At 47.4% G+C, this 17,777-nt stretch overlaps 1 protein-coding gene across 6 annotated transcripts in view; it reads left to right on the top strand.

Annotated features, from left to right (window-relative positions):
* PPP6R3 (protein phosphatase 6 regulatory subunit 3) overlaps window positions 1-17,777 on the top strand; it is a 1,278,047-nt gene that overhangs the window by 282,018 nt on the left and 978,252 nt on the right. For all 6 annotated transcript variants that reach the window (XM_069223039.1, XM_069223035.1, XM_069223038.1 and 3 more), the window contains one exon: window positions 6,582-6,711. In XM_069223039.1, coding sequence (XP_069079140.1) covers window positions 6,582-6,711 — 130 coding nt within the window. The remainder of the gene's footprint in view (window positions 1-6,581; window positions 6,712-17,777) is intronic.

Here is a 17,777-nt window from a genome sequence, read left to right as displayed (position 1 = left end):
ATTGTGACGCTATACATATGTCGTGACATATGTATAGTGCACGTGCGTAATGGTGTCCCCGCACTCACAAAGTCCGGGGAATTTGCCCTGAACCACGTGGGAGCACCTTGGCTAGTGCCAGGGTGCCCACACACTAAGTAACTTAGCACCCAACCTTTACCAGGTAAAGGTTAGACATATAGGTGACTTATAAGTTACTTAAGTGCAATGGTAAATGGCTGTGAAATAACGTGGACGTTATTTCACTCAAGCTGCACTGGCAGGCCTGTGTAAGAATTGTCAGATCTCCCTATGGGTGGCAAAAGAAATGCTGCAGCCCATAGGGATCTCCTGGAACCCCAATACCCTGGGTACCTCAGTACCATATACTAGGGAATTATAAGGGTGTTCCAGTATGCCAATGTAAATTGGTCACTAGCCTGTTAGTGACAATTTGGAAAGCAATGAGAGAGCATAACCACTGCGGTTCTGGTTAGCAGAGCCTCAGTGAGACAGTTAGTCATCACACAGGTAACACATACAGGGCACACTTATGAGCACTGGGGCCCTGGCTGGCTGGGTCCCAGTGACACATACAACTAAAACAACATATATACAGTGAAATATGGGGGTAACATGCCAGGCAAGATGGTACTTTCCTTCATCCTCCACCCCTCTTGGTTAACTGTTCTATGTCCTCTGGTGGGAGACCAATTCTCGCATTCCACTTTTTAGTATATGGTTTGCCCCCCCTTGCCACCTCGCTGCCCCCCAAAAATAGGGCCCTTGCTATTTTTTGTATATTTTTTTTTGCTTTTTCCCAATACATGTGTATATTTTGTGTATTTAACTCCAGAAGGGGGTTTCCTATAGTAATCTAGTTCGGTGTTCCTGTAATAAAATACCTTTATTTTTGCAACACTGTGATTTCTTTCATGTGTGATAAGTGACTGTGTGACGACTGTGGTATTGCAAGTGCTTCACACGTCTCCTAGATAAGTCTTGGCTGCTCACCACCGCTACCACTAGACAGCCTGGCTACCCAGACACTAACACTATCTGATAAGTGTTTCCTGGACCCAGTATAAGGTGTATCACCGTAAGTGCCCGCCACACACTGGGCCACCCTCATACATCACTCATTGATCGTACAAAGTAAATTGGACAAAACAGGTTTTTTGCTTTTACACTATCACTTCAAGGTAAAGCAATTGGGCTTTGCTAGATTCGTTGTATAATGGTTACACGCTTTTTTTGCAATGGCAAAAGAAACAATTTTAGGTAAACCACTTTAACACTCTGTGGAAAAATGCCACTGTTGGCATGGTCACCCCCCACTTTTTGCCTAGTGTTGATGCCAGCTTTGGACGTGTGCTGGGACCCTGCTAACCAAGCCCCAGCACCTGTGTTCGTTCCCTAAAACTGTACCTTTGTTTCTGTAATTGGCACAGCCCTGGCACCCAGGTAAGCCCCTTGTAAAAGGTACCCCTGGTACCAAGGGCACAGTGGCCGGGGAAGGTCCCTAACGGGTGCAGCATGTATTTAGCCACCCTCAGGGACCCCTCACTCAGTACATGCACACTGCTTTGCAGCTTGTGTGTGCTAGTGGGGAGAAAAGACAGTCGACATGGCACTCCCCTCAGAGTGCCATGCCCACAAACCACTGCCTGTGGCATTGGAAAGTCATCCCTTTAGCAGGCCTTACAGCCCTGAGGCAGGGTGCACTGTACCATAGGTGAGTGTATAGCTGCATGAGCACTATGCCCCTACTGTGTCGAAGTCAATTCTTTAACATTGTAACTGCAGGGAAGCCATACTGAGTATATGGTCTGGGAGTTTGTCACTACGAACTCCACAGCACCATAATGGCTACACTGAATACTGGGATGTTTGGTATCAAACTTCTCAGCACAATAAACCCACACTGATGCAAGTGTGGGGTTTATTGAGAAATGTACACAGAGGGCATCTTAGAGATCCCCCCCTGTATGTTAGCACAACTGCTAGTGAAAGGCTGATCTGTGCCAGCCTGCCACTCCCAGTCCGTTTTCTGACCACATGGGGTGAATGCCTTTGTGTACCCCCTCAGCCAGGTCTGCCCACTAAGGTGTCCAGAGCTGACGTGACCCCCTCCTTGAGAAATCCTTCATCTTGCTTTGGAGGATTAGGACCAATAGGAATGTGCCCCCCCCCCCCCCCTCCCCAGAGGGGAGTGGGCACAAAAAGTGTGTAACCACCCTCAGGGACAGTCACCATTGGCTACTGCCCCTTGACCCTAAACATGCCCCTAAATTTGGTATTTAGGGGTGACCCTGAACCTAGCTCTTCAGATTTCCTGACTACCTCAAGAAAGGACTGCTGAGCTGAAAACCCCGCAGAGAAGAGGAGACCACAACTGACTCGACCCCAGTCCTACCGGCCTGTATCCTGCTTCGAAAAGCAGCAAGAAAAGCTGCAGGACCAGCGACCCCTGAAAAGCCTCCAGGGGACTGCCATCATCACAGAGGACCAAGAAACTCCTGTGGGCAGTGGACCAGTCCAGAAAGAAGACAAAAACCATCCTTAAAGGGACTCACTGCACTCCAGAAGCGCGAGTCCAACTACTCGGCACCAGACACCCCTGGCCCGTGTCCAGAGAAACCAACTAGCCAGAGAGGATCCCCAGGTGACTCAGACAACGTGTCCATCCTGGGCTGACCTCTCTACACCCCACGACGATGTCTGCAGAGGGAACCCTGAGGACCCCCCTGACCGCGACTGCCCAGGACGAAGATATCTGACGCCTGGAGAAGCACTGCACCCGCAGCCCCCAGGTCTGAGAGAAGCCAACCACTGGTGCTGCAGTGACCAGCAGGTGGCCCTCACCCTTGCCCGGTGGCTTTCCCGAGAGGCCCCCGTGCCCTGCCTGCAGCACCTAAGTGAATCCTGGGTCCTTCCCTAGAGTTCTGTTGAGAACCCAACACCCTGTTTGCACACTGCACCCGGCTGCCCCTGTGCTGCTGAGGGTGTGGTTTTTGTTCCTACTTGGGGCTTCTCCAATACTCCTCCAAACCCCACGGTCTGCCCTCTGACAACACAGGTACTTACCTGCAAGCAGACCGGAATCGGAGTACCCCCCGTCATAGGTGCCCACGTTATTTGGCTCCTGTTTGACCTCTGCACCTAACCCCAAACACCCAGCACCAGCAACACCGGGACGCTCAGTTGCGGTCAAAGTAGGGCCCAAATAGCATAGGCGCCTATTGAGAACAGGGGTGCTCTGGTCCTAGTCTGCTAGCAGGTAAGTACCTGCGTCCTCGGGGAGCAGACCAGGGGAGTTTTGTAGAGCACCGGGAGGGGACGACACACAGGCACACAAAATACACCCTCAGCCGCACAGGGGCGGACGGGTGCAGTGTGCAAAGTAGGGGTCTGGTTTTGCGTTTGAAAGCAATGGAGGGACCCGGGGGTCACTTTGGTGATGCAGGAAGGACACAGGGTGGCTTCTCTGGTCAACCACCGAGTGGGCTAGGATGAGGATCACTTGCTGGTCACCCCTGCACTGGTAGGTGGTTCCTCTCGGTCCTGGGGCTGCGGGTGTAGTGCTTGGTCCAGGTGTCTGGTTCCTTTGTTACCAGCCAGTCTTGGTCAGGGGGAGCCTCTGGATCCTCTCTGCAGGTGTTGCTTTTGGGGGGGGGGGGGAGGGTGCAGGGAGGTCGACACAGGGTGTCCACATCGTTGGACTCGCCTGGGGATCCTCTCTGCTGTGTTGGTTCTCCTGAACTCGAGCCAGGGGCGTCATGTTGCAGAGTGTGAAGACTCACTTCCAGAGTGAGGCGACAGTCTCTTTAAAATTGGTTTCTTGTTGCCGTTTTTGGACAGAGCCACTGTCCTCAGAAGGTTCTTGGTCCTTTAGGTGCAGGTCAGTCCTCTGAGTCCTCAGAGGTCGCTGGTCCCGCAGGTGCCAATGGCTACTGTCCTGAGGGTGGCTACACCCTCTTTGTGCCTCCTCGCTGAGGAGGGGCACAATCCTATTCCTATTTGGGGAATCCTCCAAAACTAAGATGGAGGATTTCTTAAGGGAGGGGTCACCTCAGCTCAGGACCCCTTAGGGGCTGTCCTGACTGGTGGCTGACTCCTTGTTTTTCTCATTATCTCCTCCAGCCTTGCTGACAAAAATGGGGGCAGTGGCCGGAGGAGCAGGCATCTCCACTAGCTGGGATGCCCTGGGGTGCTGTAACAAAAGGGGTGAGCCTTCGAAGCTCACCACCAGGTGTTACAGTTCTTGAAGGGGGAGGTGAGAAGCACCTACAACCAGTGCAGGCTTTGTTCCTGGCCACAAAGTGACAAAGGCACTCTCCCCATGTGGCCAGCAACTCGTCTGGTTGTGGCAGGTTGGCAAAAACTGGTCAGCCCACACTAGAAGTCGGATTGGTATTCAGGGGGCATCTCTAAGATGCCCTCTGGGTGCATGTTAACCTAAAATTCCACACTGGCATCAGAGTGCATTTATTGTGCTGAGAAGTTTGATACCAAACTTCCCAGATTTCAGTGTAGCCATTATGGAACTCTGGAGTTCGTGTTTGACAAACTCCCAGACCATATACTCTTATGGCTACCCTGCACTTACAATGTCCAAGGTTTTGCTTAGACACTGTAGGGGCATAGTGCTCATTCACTTATGCCCTCACCTGTGGTATAGTGCACCCTGCCTTAGGGCTGTGAAGCCTGCTAGAGGGGTGACTTAACTATGCCACAGGCAGTGTGAGGTTGGCATGGCACTCTGAGGGGATTGCCATGTCGACTTAGTCATTGTCTCCCCACCAGCACACACAAGCTGTGATTCAGTGTGCATGTGCTGAGTGAGGGGACCCCATGGTGACATAAGACCTGCTGCGGCCCTTACACCTTCCCTGGCATCAGGGCCCTTGGTACCAGGGGTACCAGTTACAAGGGGCTTATCTGTGTGCCAGGTCTGTGCCAATTGTGGGAACAAAGGTACAGTTTAGGGAAAGAACACTGGTGCTGGGGCCTGGTTAGCAGGGTCCCAGTATTCTTTCAATCATAACTAGCATCAACAAAAGACAAAAAGTTAAGAGGTAACAATGCCAAGGGAGGCATTTCCATACACTATCTAAGTTGATCATACATTGTTAAACTATGGACCTACCTGATCTATGGTTTGATGGTGACTGCGGTAATTATCAGTGTCCTTGAAGGACCACCACTCACGAAATTACAAGAACACTACCGGCCCACCTGTGATCTGTGCTTACAGATGAAGTGTAATTGCCATCCTTTTTAAGACACTTCATGTTTGGACAGTGGTCATCTATTAGATGACCATTCACCAAACTATTTTTGATTTTTCCAAAGCACAAGTTTGTCAAAAAACGAATGTCCCTTAACTGCTTTGAGTTTTTTCCTTGGATACAGGGTCATTTATTTTGTGTCCTTGACTGCAGTTTTTTTCATGGTGGTCATGGCCAGAAAAAAAAATTTCAGTCTGTCTGGTCTAATTAAGACAGGCAAGTGTTATGTCCCTTACCCCATTGAGCCTTTGGAGTAAGATTTCCAAATGTGGAGCCAGTAGGGGCATCGTTTGTTACCTTGTGTTTTATATTAATTTTTGATTTGATCAAGTGTTCATTGAAAATAATCATATTAGAAGGTATTTCATGTTAGAAATAATAAACCAATGCATTATAGATGCTAATGATTGTGCAGAGACAATAGTTCACAGGCGTTTGGCTCTCATCCAGGAGACATGTTTTGCACACTGATTGGTGGGTGTTAGGCTAAAAAGATGCAAAATGGACACCACTGTTTCATAGGGGTGTGTAGTGTCTGGTTCAACTGTTTTTCTTTCTTTTAGTTCTGTGAGATGGATTGCATTCCACCACTGTAGAAAGAATTGAGATATGGAGTCTTTCCCTCAGGTGATGATTTGTTGGAGTGCTGTTGCTGACAAGAACTCTTGCACCTTGGTTTTCTTATCTAAGGCTTGCTAAGGCCAGAGAATAGCTTAAGGAGTCTCTTAACAATATTCCATTGCTGTTATTTGGCAGATTTTATTCCAGGAGGTTTTCAGTTTAGGATGTATGAAGAGCATGTATATGATCTTAGCTTTTTCCATAAAGCACCTTCAAAAGTTGTCAGTTGAGACCAGCTTTGAACAGTCTGCCAGGCAACCACAGCGGGCTGTGCAGGACTTAGAAAACTGTGTTGTGTGATAGCAAGTGAGCGTGCACTTGTTGGCTCATGCCCAGACTGGATTTACTATTGTACATATTTTTTTAAAATAAAAACTAGGTAATTATTTTAAACCAGTACTGAAATGACAGTGAATAAAGTGCATACTTATTGATCAAATATATAACTTTTGATAAAGAGCATATTCTTTGATACAGTGGAGTAACTGGTTTAATGTATATTATTGTATGTACTTGATTTTATATATTAAACTGTATGAAATTGTATAATTTCATTATTTGCCCCCAGTGAAAATGCATAGCAAGTTAAGTGTATGCTTTTTGATTACTTATCTCAATTGTTGATGATGTGTGAAGTAATGTCTTAAGCATGTTAAAGCACTTTTCTCTTAATATTCTGGTTTGTTGTAGGTTTGAAGGCCACATAGATCTGTGTCCTCCGGGCATGATCCCTTCAACATTTGCGGTCAGCAAAAACGTACTTGAAGCAATTAAAACAAGATTAAAATCCTTCCACAACCTGCTAATTGAGCCTCCAAAGGTGAGTAAAATGTCTGATTTCGTCGTCTGTTAACCATTCTGTGAATTGGCCATTTTGTAACAGATAAAGATGGCGCCAAAGCTTTGTCTCCTGAAACCTGTAAAATGTATAGAAAGAAGTTGAGATTTGGAAAAGCGGGTTTAAAAAAAAAAAATCCCTGTAAGAGTTTCCCTTTTCTCAAACATTCTTATCAGTTAAACAGGTCAAAGCAAGAATATCACCAATAGTGATTCATAAATCTGAACAGGCAATTATCGTGCACTACAGTCCTTCTCAGAGCTTAAGGCAGACCCCCCCCTCCCCCCACCCCTCCCCCATATCGCACGTATTCCTGCAGCAGGGGGCAGGAAAGAACTAGAGGGAATGGGCCACTAGGGATTGCACCCTCCTTGTTATATAACTGGGGACTCAGAGTAGTTTGACTTTAGGTGAAGAGGAGCTCCTTTTTATGGAGCACTCTACAATGCCACTGACAATCCAAATGTGTTCACCTCTGTTTCCCTAGTAATAGGTTAGCACAGTGCTATCAACGCCAGGCTACAGAATGACCAACCCTTTTGCCATTTTTACAGCTAAGTCTTTAAGCATAGGATTAGCAAGTGCTATGCAGGCCTAGCTGAAAAATGATAAAAGCTTTTTTCCACTCTAGATACAGTACACAAATTTGGATTGGTAAAATACCATCAAACCTAACTTAGAATGAATAAAAGGAACCCCATACACATGTTTTGCTATCATTATAGCTCTTATGCCATCAACGCCAAGCTACAGAAGGACCACCCTTTTGCCATTTTTACAGCAAAGCCTTTAAGCGTAGGATTAGCAAGTGCTATGCAGGCCGAGCTGAAAAATAACCGCTTTTTACCACTCCAGATATAGTACACACAGTTGGATTGGTAAAATACCATCAAAGCTAATCTAGAATGAATAAAAGGAACCCCATACACATGTTTTGCTATCATTATAGCTCTTATGAGAGGTATAGATTTGTCCGGACACAAGGGAGCACTCAGTACAAGCAAGAAAATAGTTTCAGGCTTGGAGTGCCCCACAAATTATTAGAAAAAGAAAACATGGCACCTCAAGTAATTCCCACATTTAGGTGAAGAATATATTATGGTGCACTATTCTTTTTTCATATGCATATCCTGGTTTGAAAAAAGTATAATGTACCCAGTAATTGTTTCAGTTACAGGTGTAGCATGCGATGTCCAGTTTCTCTGTCAGAGATGAGGCAAATTAAAGAAATTGTTAGGCAAGCTCTTTCAGGTGTTACACTTCATCCTCAGGCCTCCTCATTAGTCAAAGTGACAAATGGGGTCCCTACATAATAGGGAGCTCTTAGTTGAGGGTCTCAAATGTTCCTTTACTATGTTACGTACCTAGGGGATGGTGTTCCGACTCTGACTGCTGAGCCATGAACCTGAAGGCTTTGAGGGGAGCGGTCCTTGAAGCTGCTTGCAGCCTGATGTCTGGCTCTGCCTCGCTCCTGGTCTGTCAAGAGGAAGGTTCCTACAACTGTTAGCCATCACCACCATGCCTCTTCGTCCCATTTTAAATCTTTGGGACATTTGTGTAAGAAGTCGACGAAGAAGTACAAGCGCTCTTCGACTTCACCTAATCAGTCAGACGACATGGCGCGGGACAAGGAGCATCTCGCTCTAGGCCTCAGTCATGACAGCCTACTTCTAGGTCGACTCTGTGCCTTGCTGATTTTCTGGGGTTTGCAGGGTCCTCTTTGGGTTCCCCGCCAGAGGCTTCAGCCTTGGCTCTGAGGTGCACCTAAGGATCCACTTCTGGATCCAAACCATTGTTGGTCGTACCTTGACCTTCCCTGACACAGATTCAGTGCTACTGATGCCACCCCGGCCCGCAGGCGGTGTTGACCCTATACTAGTTACCGACTCAGAGCCGGAACAACGCTGATTCAGTCTTCAGCAGGGCCTTTGGTCCCTAGATTGGAATAAGACCCTTATTCTTATGGTTCTGAATTCTTCGAGGGTTTGGAGGGGTCAGTGGACCCTTTAAAATACCAGCTTGAAGATCCTATGGACTGGGCGAAGGCAGCGGGTTGGATACCTCACCTGACGCTAGTATGCTGTCTCCCCCTTCCGTGGCTACGAATTAGGTATCTTCCTACTCCATGGCGGTGGGAAGAGCTGCTGAGGTCTTGGGCCTTGAGTGACCTTCGGAGGCTCAGGACTAACCTCCTGACTGTGGTGCTTCAGCGTGGGGCTTCTACATCAGAACCCCTTTTGCCCTTTAATGAAGCTTTCACTGATGTCCTGCTGGGAACATGGTCCAACCCCAGCACAGGGGACCCCGTGCTGGGCTTTGACAATCGCCCGCCGCCATAGACCCACGCCTATTGATGCAGCTTTCCTGACCCAACACCCTACCCAGAGAGTTTTACCTGTAGCTCCCCAGAATAGGGAATCGGAGGCTGGGCCATCTTGGGATGTTTTCTTCCACCAGCTTGGCATTGCGGTTGGTGAACACCGCATGCCTTTTGGGCCATCACACCCATACTTTATGGGACATGGTCGTGCCAGTGCTGCCACAGGGTCCTGGAGGAGTCTCTGGCCATTCTCTCCCATGCATGTGGCTGATGGGAGATACGCTGCGAAGTTTACCATTAGATGTGGGCTTGATATGTCAGACTTTCTGGGCAGATCTGTTGCATCAGCGGTGGCTTTGAGACACCATGCCTGGTTAGGTACATCTGGCTATTTAGGAGATGTCCCATCTACTCTGCTGGACATGCCTTTTGACTGCAAACGTCCCTTTGAAGACAAAGCAGATTTGTTGCTCAAGCTCTTCAAGGAGTGTTGGGCTATGGCTCGGTCCCTTGCTGCCTCTTGCCCCATTAGGCTGCTTTTCACCCCTTACCTAGCCATGCCCGTTCCCTGCCATTTACTGTGCCGTGCATGCTGCACAGCCTGTGTGGCAGAGGACGTGGGATGCAGCGTTCACACGGATCTGGCTGCCAGCAGTCTAGCCAGTCCACCTCCCCCCTGCACCCCCCCCCCCCCAACTTCTCTGTTGCACTTATAGCCTTCCTGATATGCTACTTACTCCAGTTTTGTTTCATAGATTCATATGCTTGAATCGTTCCCCCTGTAGATTTAACCAAGTAGTATTAACATAGGTTTAAACCTAAAGACCCATAGGCCTCTCAGTTTAACTCTCTATTGGACTCATTTTAAGAAAAAGGACCAAACTTCAGGGTCCACCAATCAGGCAACATCACCCTTTAGAACTTTCCTGGGAGAAGCTCCAGCACCTCAGATTTTCTACCGCACGTGATGTTCGGGTGTCTACTCAGAGCTCTGCTCTATTCATCACATTTTGCCATAACTTCAAGGTTATACTCTGCAAAACTTGTTCTGACTCAGTGGGTAAGGCCTACAACATGTCTGATAAGGAAAGGAAGGTTTGTTCAGATCCTGAAAGACATGTAGGAAAAAGTTAACACTCTGAAGACCCTCATCAGGACTACATATACTGCCTTTTCCCAGACCACACTGCCAAGGACTGCACGGTATGTTGCACCTTCTCTTCTAAGACCCTGAATAATAGAGAGGGCCGATTATTAATATGGCTGCAGCAACTTAAATCTAGACAACCCAGTTTCTGATTCAGATGGCGATGATGCCTCCACATCTTCCAGAAACTAATCTAAGAGACCGAAATCTCATTCAAGGTCTTCCTCAGAGCACTGGTCAGTTACATATGGGAGGAGAGTTTGAAGGTTATGCAAAACCCTGCAACAGTCACAGCAGTACTTCCTCGCTTAGCTAAGAAGTACAAAGCACCGGAAGATGCCGCAGCATGCTTGACTGGTCACCCCCATCCAGATTCCGTGGTTTCACAAGCAGCACAGAGAAAATCCAAAAATCCCTCTGCTCGAATTTCCGCACCCCCAGACAGAAGGCAGACGATTAGACAACATTGGTAAGAGGTTTTCATCAATGTCTAGTCTCACTATAAGAGTGGCTAACTCCCTGGCAGTGTTAGCCAGATATGATATACAATTATGGGCAGACATCTTACCATATCGTGATCAGTTGCCGGAGGACATTAAATCGGAAGCTAAAAAGACGTTGCATGATGGAGAACGCACATTGGCGGAGATAATAGATTGTCAAAGGACATAGCCACTAGTGCGTTTCGTCACCTTGCAGGTTTGGCTGTCCTACGAAGGCAAGGTTGGTTAAAGTCCACATCATTCTGTCCAGAGATGCAGAATAAGATCCTAGATCTTCCTTTTGATGGCAAAGCACTGTTTGGCAAGCATATTGACAAGGCATTACAGTCTATGAAATCACACAGCAAGATCTTTGGGGAAACTCCAGTTTTGGAGGCCTTCCTTTTGAGCCACGAGAGGGTGTGGAATACCTTCATATAGGGTAGGCTACCCGCAATTCAGATATCAGTTGTTTCCTTCCTCCCCTCAGCAATTTAGTCAACAATACACCCAAAGACAGCCACCACATACCAGCGTATGGCAGGTCTTACCCCAGGGGACGGTCAGCTTGTCCAACTAAAGACTCTGCTTGCAAAGCATGATGTCTCCAAGGCTCTGGCTACCCCCAACCACCCCTCTTCAAACCCCCCCTGCCCCCCCCCCCCCCCCACAAACTCTAAGCAGACAGATTTCGTCATTTTTCCAGCAGTGGAAAATCCTAACATCGGATACGTGGGTCTTACAGCGACAAAGTGTGGACACACACTAGAGTTTGTCCAAATGCCTCCTCGCAGAACTGACCCCTAAGTATCCAGAACAACTCGAGAGAGATCAACAAAATGCTTCTCAAGGGTGCAATACCAAGGGTGCTTCCATCACAGCGAGGAAAAAGGTTTTTACTCAAGATTCCTCCTCATCCATCAACCAAAATGTTAAAAATGCTCACTCTAGCCCATGTACTATATGCCCTTGAGACTGGATGGTAGCGTTGGACTTGCAGAACGCTTACTTCCCCATAACTGTCCTGCTTGCCCACAGACTGTACTTGGTAAGTTACAAGCATTTTGAATTCACCGTGCTTCCCTTTTGCCTTAACAGCACCCCTTGCTTATTCAGAAAAGTGATGGCGGTGGTCGCAGCTCATCTGCGCAGGTTAGTAGTTTGTTTCCCCTACCTCTACAGCTGGCTCTTGAAGGTGCACTCACCCCAGGCTGTCTCCCACTCCCAGAATATGGCCTACCTCCACTCGCTGGTGTTCACTATAAACATGCTGACGTCACACCTGATGCTTCCTTTCATCTGAGCTGTTCTGGACACAGTGCAGTTTCAGGCCTATCCTCCCTAGCGGCGAGTCCAGGATATTCAGGCTATGATACTGAAGTTTCAGCCTCTATCCTAGATTTTGGTGGAAATTACATTGAGGCTGCTGGGCCTCATGACATTCTGCATCCTGCTGGTGACTCATACCCAATGGCATATGCAGTCTCTGCAGTGGGACTTTAAAGTTCCAGTGGGTGCAGCATCAGGGCATCTCTCAGACATTGTACAGATCTAGGAGGGGACTGCACGAGATCTGCAGTGGTGGCTTGTAGGAATGTACCCTCCTTCTTGGCATGGTTAACCCCATTTTTCTGCTTGCTATCAGTGTGTTTGACTGTGTCTACTGGGATCTTGCTACACGGGACCCCAGTAGTTTTGCTCTGTCTTCTAAATTGTACCCTTTTCTCCCACAATTGGCAGATTGGTCCCCCCATGTAAGTCCCTAGTATATGGTACCTCAGTGCTCGGGGCACTGGGGTCCCAGGGGATCCTTATGGGATGCAGCAGTTACTCTGCCACCCATAGGGAGCCTATGCAAAGGGTTCTGCAGGTCTGCCATTGCATTCTGGGTGTCACTGCAGGTCCGTACAAAAGGTCACTAAGTCACCCCTGTGGTAGTCCCTCTCAGCCCAGAGGGCAAGGTGCAGGTACCTGTGTGTGAGGGCACTCCTGCACTAGCAGAGGTGCCCCCTCAAACCCCAGATCCATTTTCCTGGACTTCATGAGTGCGGGGGCACCATTTTATGATGTCCCGCTACATAATGGTAACTCTGAACCTGGGCATATTTGGTATCAAACAAGTCAGAATCATACCTGTAAGGAAATGCCTCCTTGGCATGGTTACCCCCTGACTTTTTGCCTTTGTTGATGCTAAGTTTTGATTGACTCTGTGCTGGGACCCCGCTAACCAGGCCCCAGCACCAGTGTTCTTTACCTAAACTGTACCTTTTGCTTCCACAATTGGCACAGACCTGGCACTCAGATAAGTCCCTTGTAACTGGTACCCCTGGTACCAAGGGCCCTGATGCCAGGGAAGGTCTCTAAGGGCCGCAGCATGTCTTATGCCACCCTGGGGACCACTCACTCAGCACATGCACACTGTCTCCCAGCTAGTGTGTGCTGGTGGGGAAGAAAATGACTAAGTCGACATGGCACTCCCCTCAGAGTGCCATGCCAACTTCACACTGCCTGTGGCATAGGTAAGTCACCCCTCTAGCAGGCCTTACAGCCCTAAGGCAGAAGACTTTTCTGCAACTTTGTTTCCACGTCTACTGGCAGCTTTGCAACATTTTCTCAGCAGTGCATCCTCAGAAGACTGCAGCTTTTCAGCCTGCACAAGGAGGAATATCCCTTGGAGTGAAGGAGTCACTCCCCTGCAATTGCAGGCACCGACAGGAAGTGACGACCAGCTGCGTGGATCTCATCTTGAGCTGCATGGATCCTGCGTCCCGGGTGGTGGTCCGGAATAGTCCTCTTGGTCCTCTCTGCCAGCTGTCCAACTTTGGTGGAGGTAGGCCCTTGCCATCCCACACAGGATAGTGCCCCAGTGCACTGCATCTCTTGCCGCTGCCAAGGCTTGTTTGCATCTCCTCCAGGGGACCTTCCGGCAACGTGTAGCTCCAGCACTCCATCCTGCAAAGCACAGCCTCCTGCGTGGTTCTCCGGCAGCGTTGGATACTCTTTTGTAGTGCTGTGTGGGGTTTTTCTGCGGTTGAGTCCTCCTGGGCCTTGCTGGTCTGTGGCAGCACCACCTTTGCGCTAACTGAGTTTTCCTTTGCCAAGGCTTGTTGGTGGAATTCCTGCACTCGCACCCATCTGCAGTGTTCCTTCCGGGATTGGACATCATCTGCATCCATCAGGAACTCTTCTACGACTCCAGGGCTGCAGTGCTGAGCTGTTCATCACCATCGACCAACTCCTGCAACTACAGCTCAGTGGGTACTAGCTCCTATTCCTCTTGGACTCCACTGTGACTCTTGGACTTGGTCCCCTCTCTCCACAGGAATCCACTGCCGTTTTTATTGCTGTCTTCTATTTCTCCTTTTCCTCCTTTTGGGTGGTTTGGGGAAAATTCTGTTTTACTCCTGCATTCCTAGTCGCTGGAGGGTAAAGTGCTACTTAGCTCTGTGGGTTTCTAGTACTCCCAGCTCCCTTCTACACATTTACTTACCTAGGTGGCGGTAACTTAATCGCATTCCATTTTTTTAGTATATGGTTTGACCTCCGCCCTTTGGGGTCACTATTGTTTATTGCTATTTGCTCTGTTTTCGAACCTTTTCCATGCCTGTTTTTGATTACTAGTGTATATATTTAGTGTAATACTTACTTCCTAGTGCCGTGCTACCCCTCTAGTATTTTATGGTGATTTGTTCCAAAAATACCTTTAGTTTTGTACAACTGAGGGTTTTCTTTCATGTGTGTAAGTGCTGTGTGACTACAGTGGTATTGCTTGAGCTTTGCATGTCTCCTAGATAAGCCTTAGCTGCTCATCCCCATAGCTACCTCTAGAGAGCCTGGCTTCTACACACTGCCTGCACTTCACTAAGAGGGGATACTTGGATCTGGTATAAGGTGTAAGTACCATAGGTATTCAACACACAACAGGCCAGCATCGTGCATGGCTTTTGAACTGTGATCCGGTCACAGTCCGATCCTTTCCCTTCCTCCAACTAGATGGGATTGTACTGACAGATGCGTCACTCCTGGGATGGGTCGGCCACATGGGAAAGGCAGAGATCAGAGGAGTCTGGTCTTCGGCAGAGTCGAGCTCCATATCAACCTTTTGGAGCTCAGGGTGAGCATACTAGCATTGTAAGAATTTCTCCCCTCGCTCAAAGGGAAATTAGTGTAGCTGCTCACGGACATCACCACCACCATGTGGTACTGCAACAAACAAGACGGTGTGGGGTCGTAGACTTTTTGCCAGGAGGTTCTTCTCCTCTGGGCATGGTTGGAACATCAGGGCATATCCCTGGTGGTTCAACATCTGATGGGCTCACTGAACGTCAGAGTGGGTGGACTCAGCTGTCAATGTCTGGTCCATCACGAATGGTGTCTCCATCTGGAGGTAGCGCAAGGTCTCTTTCAACAGTGGGGAGAGCTTTGGTTAGATCTGTTTGCCTCTGCAAAGAAAGCACAATGTTTTGCGCGTTGACGTTTATAAGGCGGCTCTCGCTTGGCAACGTCTTTCATCTCAGGTAGAACTTAAGTCTCCTTTCCGCCAATACCACTTCTGCCCATAGTTCTCAAGATCAAGAATGACGTAACCCAAGTCATTCTTATGGCTCCAAACTCGGCACAAAGAGTCTGGTATCCTGAGCTCTTGTGCATGGCTATTGATCCTCAGATCAGACAGCCCCTTCGGGGAGGATCTTCTGTCGCAGCAGCGGGGGACGGTTCTCGCCCTAAACCTGTGCAGTCTCCTTCTTGCATGGAGATTGAGCAGTAGCAATTCACAGCTTTTGACCTTCCGCCCAAAGTTTGAACTGTTAATTTTTGTATGAAATATTTATAATATTAATTGTTGGTGAACATAAAATTCCAACCAGAACCATATCAGAAATCTATTAGAGCATAGTCATACATGCATACAAAAATCCAAACGTATTGTATGAAAAAAACATTTACCTAGTTTTTTGACTGAGTCATTACAGCATTTTTCTTGGCTCCCAGAACAGCCCTAACATTTAAAGTAGCACTGACACTTTTACATTCACTATTAATAGGTGCAAATGATCTTGGGAAGTGCGCAGTACTCCTACTCGTTAGTCCAAAAAAGTCAATGTCCTTAACTTCACAACATTGGACTATCCCACCATATGTAGCAGTGAATGATGTCCGAGGGGACACATCAACAACGTTTTCGTCTCTAACGGCTACAGGGTCCAGGAGACCATCGGGTCTATGCTAACGATAGGAATTAAACCTAGAATGCTGGACCAAACCATAGGCTACTTTAGAAGTATTCTACAAAGGAAATGAAAAAAGGTTTTCACACAAGCCCACCAAACTCCAGACATAACCCCTTCACAAAAGATGAAACATTCCTTACCAGTTTGTGATTTACTTGGAACTGAGCAACAGCCTAGTCCAAGATAAAAAGCTGGTTAGCTCATTCGTAAACTAGTTATTAATTTAACAGGCGTCCCTGCTGAAAATTAATTGGAGTGATGACACTTATTCTAAGGAATACATTTTCAGAATGAAACGACATGCAAAGGATTAAAATGTCAGTTAAATTGAACCTTGGCAACCTGCACAACAAGCCTATTGTAGATTATCTGATAGTAAAGGATCCGCGGGCGCCGTCTTAGAACAGAGTAAGAGTCACATTAGTTTCAGTAGCACTCGTATACAAATTACTCCATATCTGTTTGTAAATTTAATCCAAAACCGAAATGCACAATAGCGCACTTGCACAATTACAGGTCCAAAAAATAGTAAAGTCTGGGGAAAAAAGAGGGGTGGCCCTCAATCAGCGCAATAGTGCTACTACTTAAGAATAAGTATCTGCAAATCAATCAACATGTCTCTAACCTAAATGCCAACCTAGTAGTTAAAAATATCATTGGCAATGGGGCGAACGCTCCTACTGGTAGACATGTAAAAGTAGCTGATCCATGGCAGCATCTTGGAATGAAGTTCTAAATGTCAATATTAAATTCTGTGATGGTTTACTTCTAAGAACCTTAAACTAATCGAGGTAAAACTCCAGCGTGGAGTAAGGATAAAAGACAACAAAAAAAACCTTCTGCCTAGAGCATATTTAAAAAAAAAAAAAAAAAAAAAAAAAAAGAGGACACTAATCACAACATTCAAGTCCTTAATGGAACAGAAGCAGAATAACTTCCTTACTTCGACCCAAATTATGCTAATCACTTAAAAGGCTCAAGATCCCCACAGGCGACAAACATCCTTTAAGGCGTGGTACCCTAGTCACAAAAACTTCAGCATTCAAAATATCAAAGCAGCCTTTCTAACTATTGTTGTATTATATAACAAAGGAGGAAGAGGGACTACCCAAACATGATCCAAAACTGTACACCTAAACTGCATACAAAGATTTATAAAGTAGCCAGTGTATGCTATTACACTTGCTGATGGAGCCCTTTGTCAACTGAATAAGCTAGCCAAATCCACTTATTCTCTTTGACTGTAAGCAGGTGATGCACATCATGTCTGCATCTAGAGCATTTAACCAGTTCTAATACAGACAATTTCATGGCATTTGAGCATGAGACATCATAAGGTAATGTTAACAAGCAGTGCATTTTGAGGGGTGGCTACTGCTTAAAAAGCCATGTTTTAAGGTGCTTTCTGAAGGTTAGGAGATCTTGGGACTTGCGTAGGTTGGTGGGGAGGGATTTCCAGGTTTTGGCGGTGAGGTGGGAGAAAGATCTGCTGCCGGAGGTGGTGCGTTGGATGCGGGGGACTGTAGCGAGGGCGTGGTCGGCGGAGCGTAGCTATCGAGTTGGTTTGTGGAAGTTGATTTGTTCGTTGAGGTAGGCTGGTCCGGTGTCATGGAGGGCTTAGCGTGGACCAGGATTTTGAAGATCCTTCTGTTGATGGGCAGCCAGTGTATGGATCTGAGGGGAGCAGAGATGTGTTCATGGCGGTGGAGGATGAGGATGAGACCTGCGGCTGCGTTCTGGATTTGCTGGAGTTTTCTCTGAAACTTGGCTGTGGTCCCTACATAGAGGGCGTTGCCGTAGTCCAGTCTGCTGCTTATGAGGGTGTGAGTGATCGTTCTTCTCGTTTCTAAAGGAATCCAATTGAAAGT

This window comes from Pleurodeles waltl, chromosome 3_1 (genome assembly GCF_031143425.1).
Source record: "Pleurodeles waltl isolate 20211129_DDA chromosome 3_1, aPleWal1.hap1.20221129, whole genome shotgun sequence".
Lineage (NCBI taxonomy): Eukaryota > Metazoa > Chordata > Amphibia > Caudata > Salamandridae > Pleurodeles > Pleurodeles waltl.
This window is presented reverse-complemented; position numbering and strand designations above follow the sequence as displayed.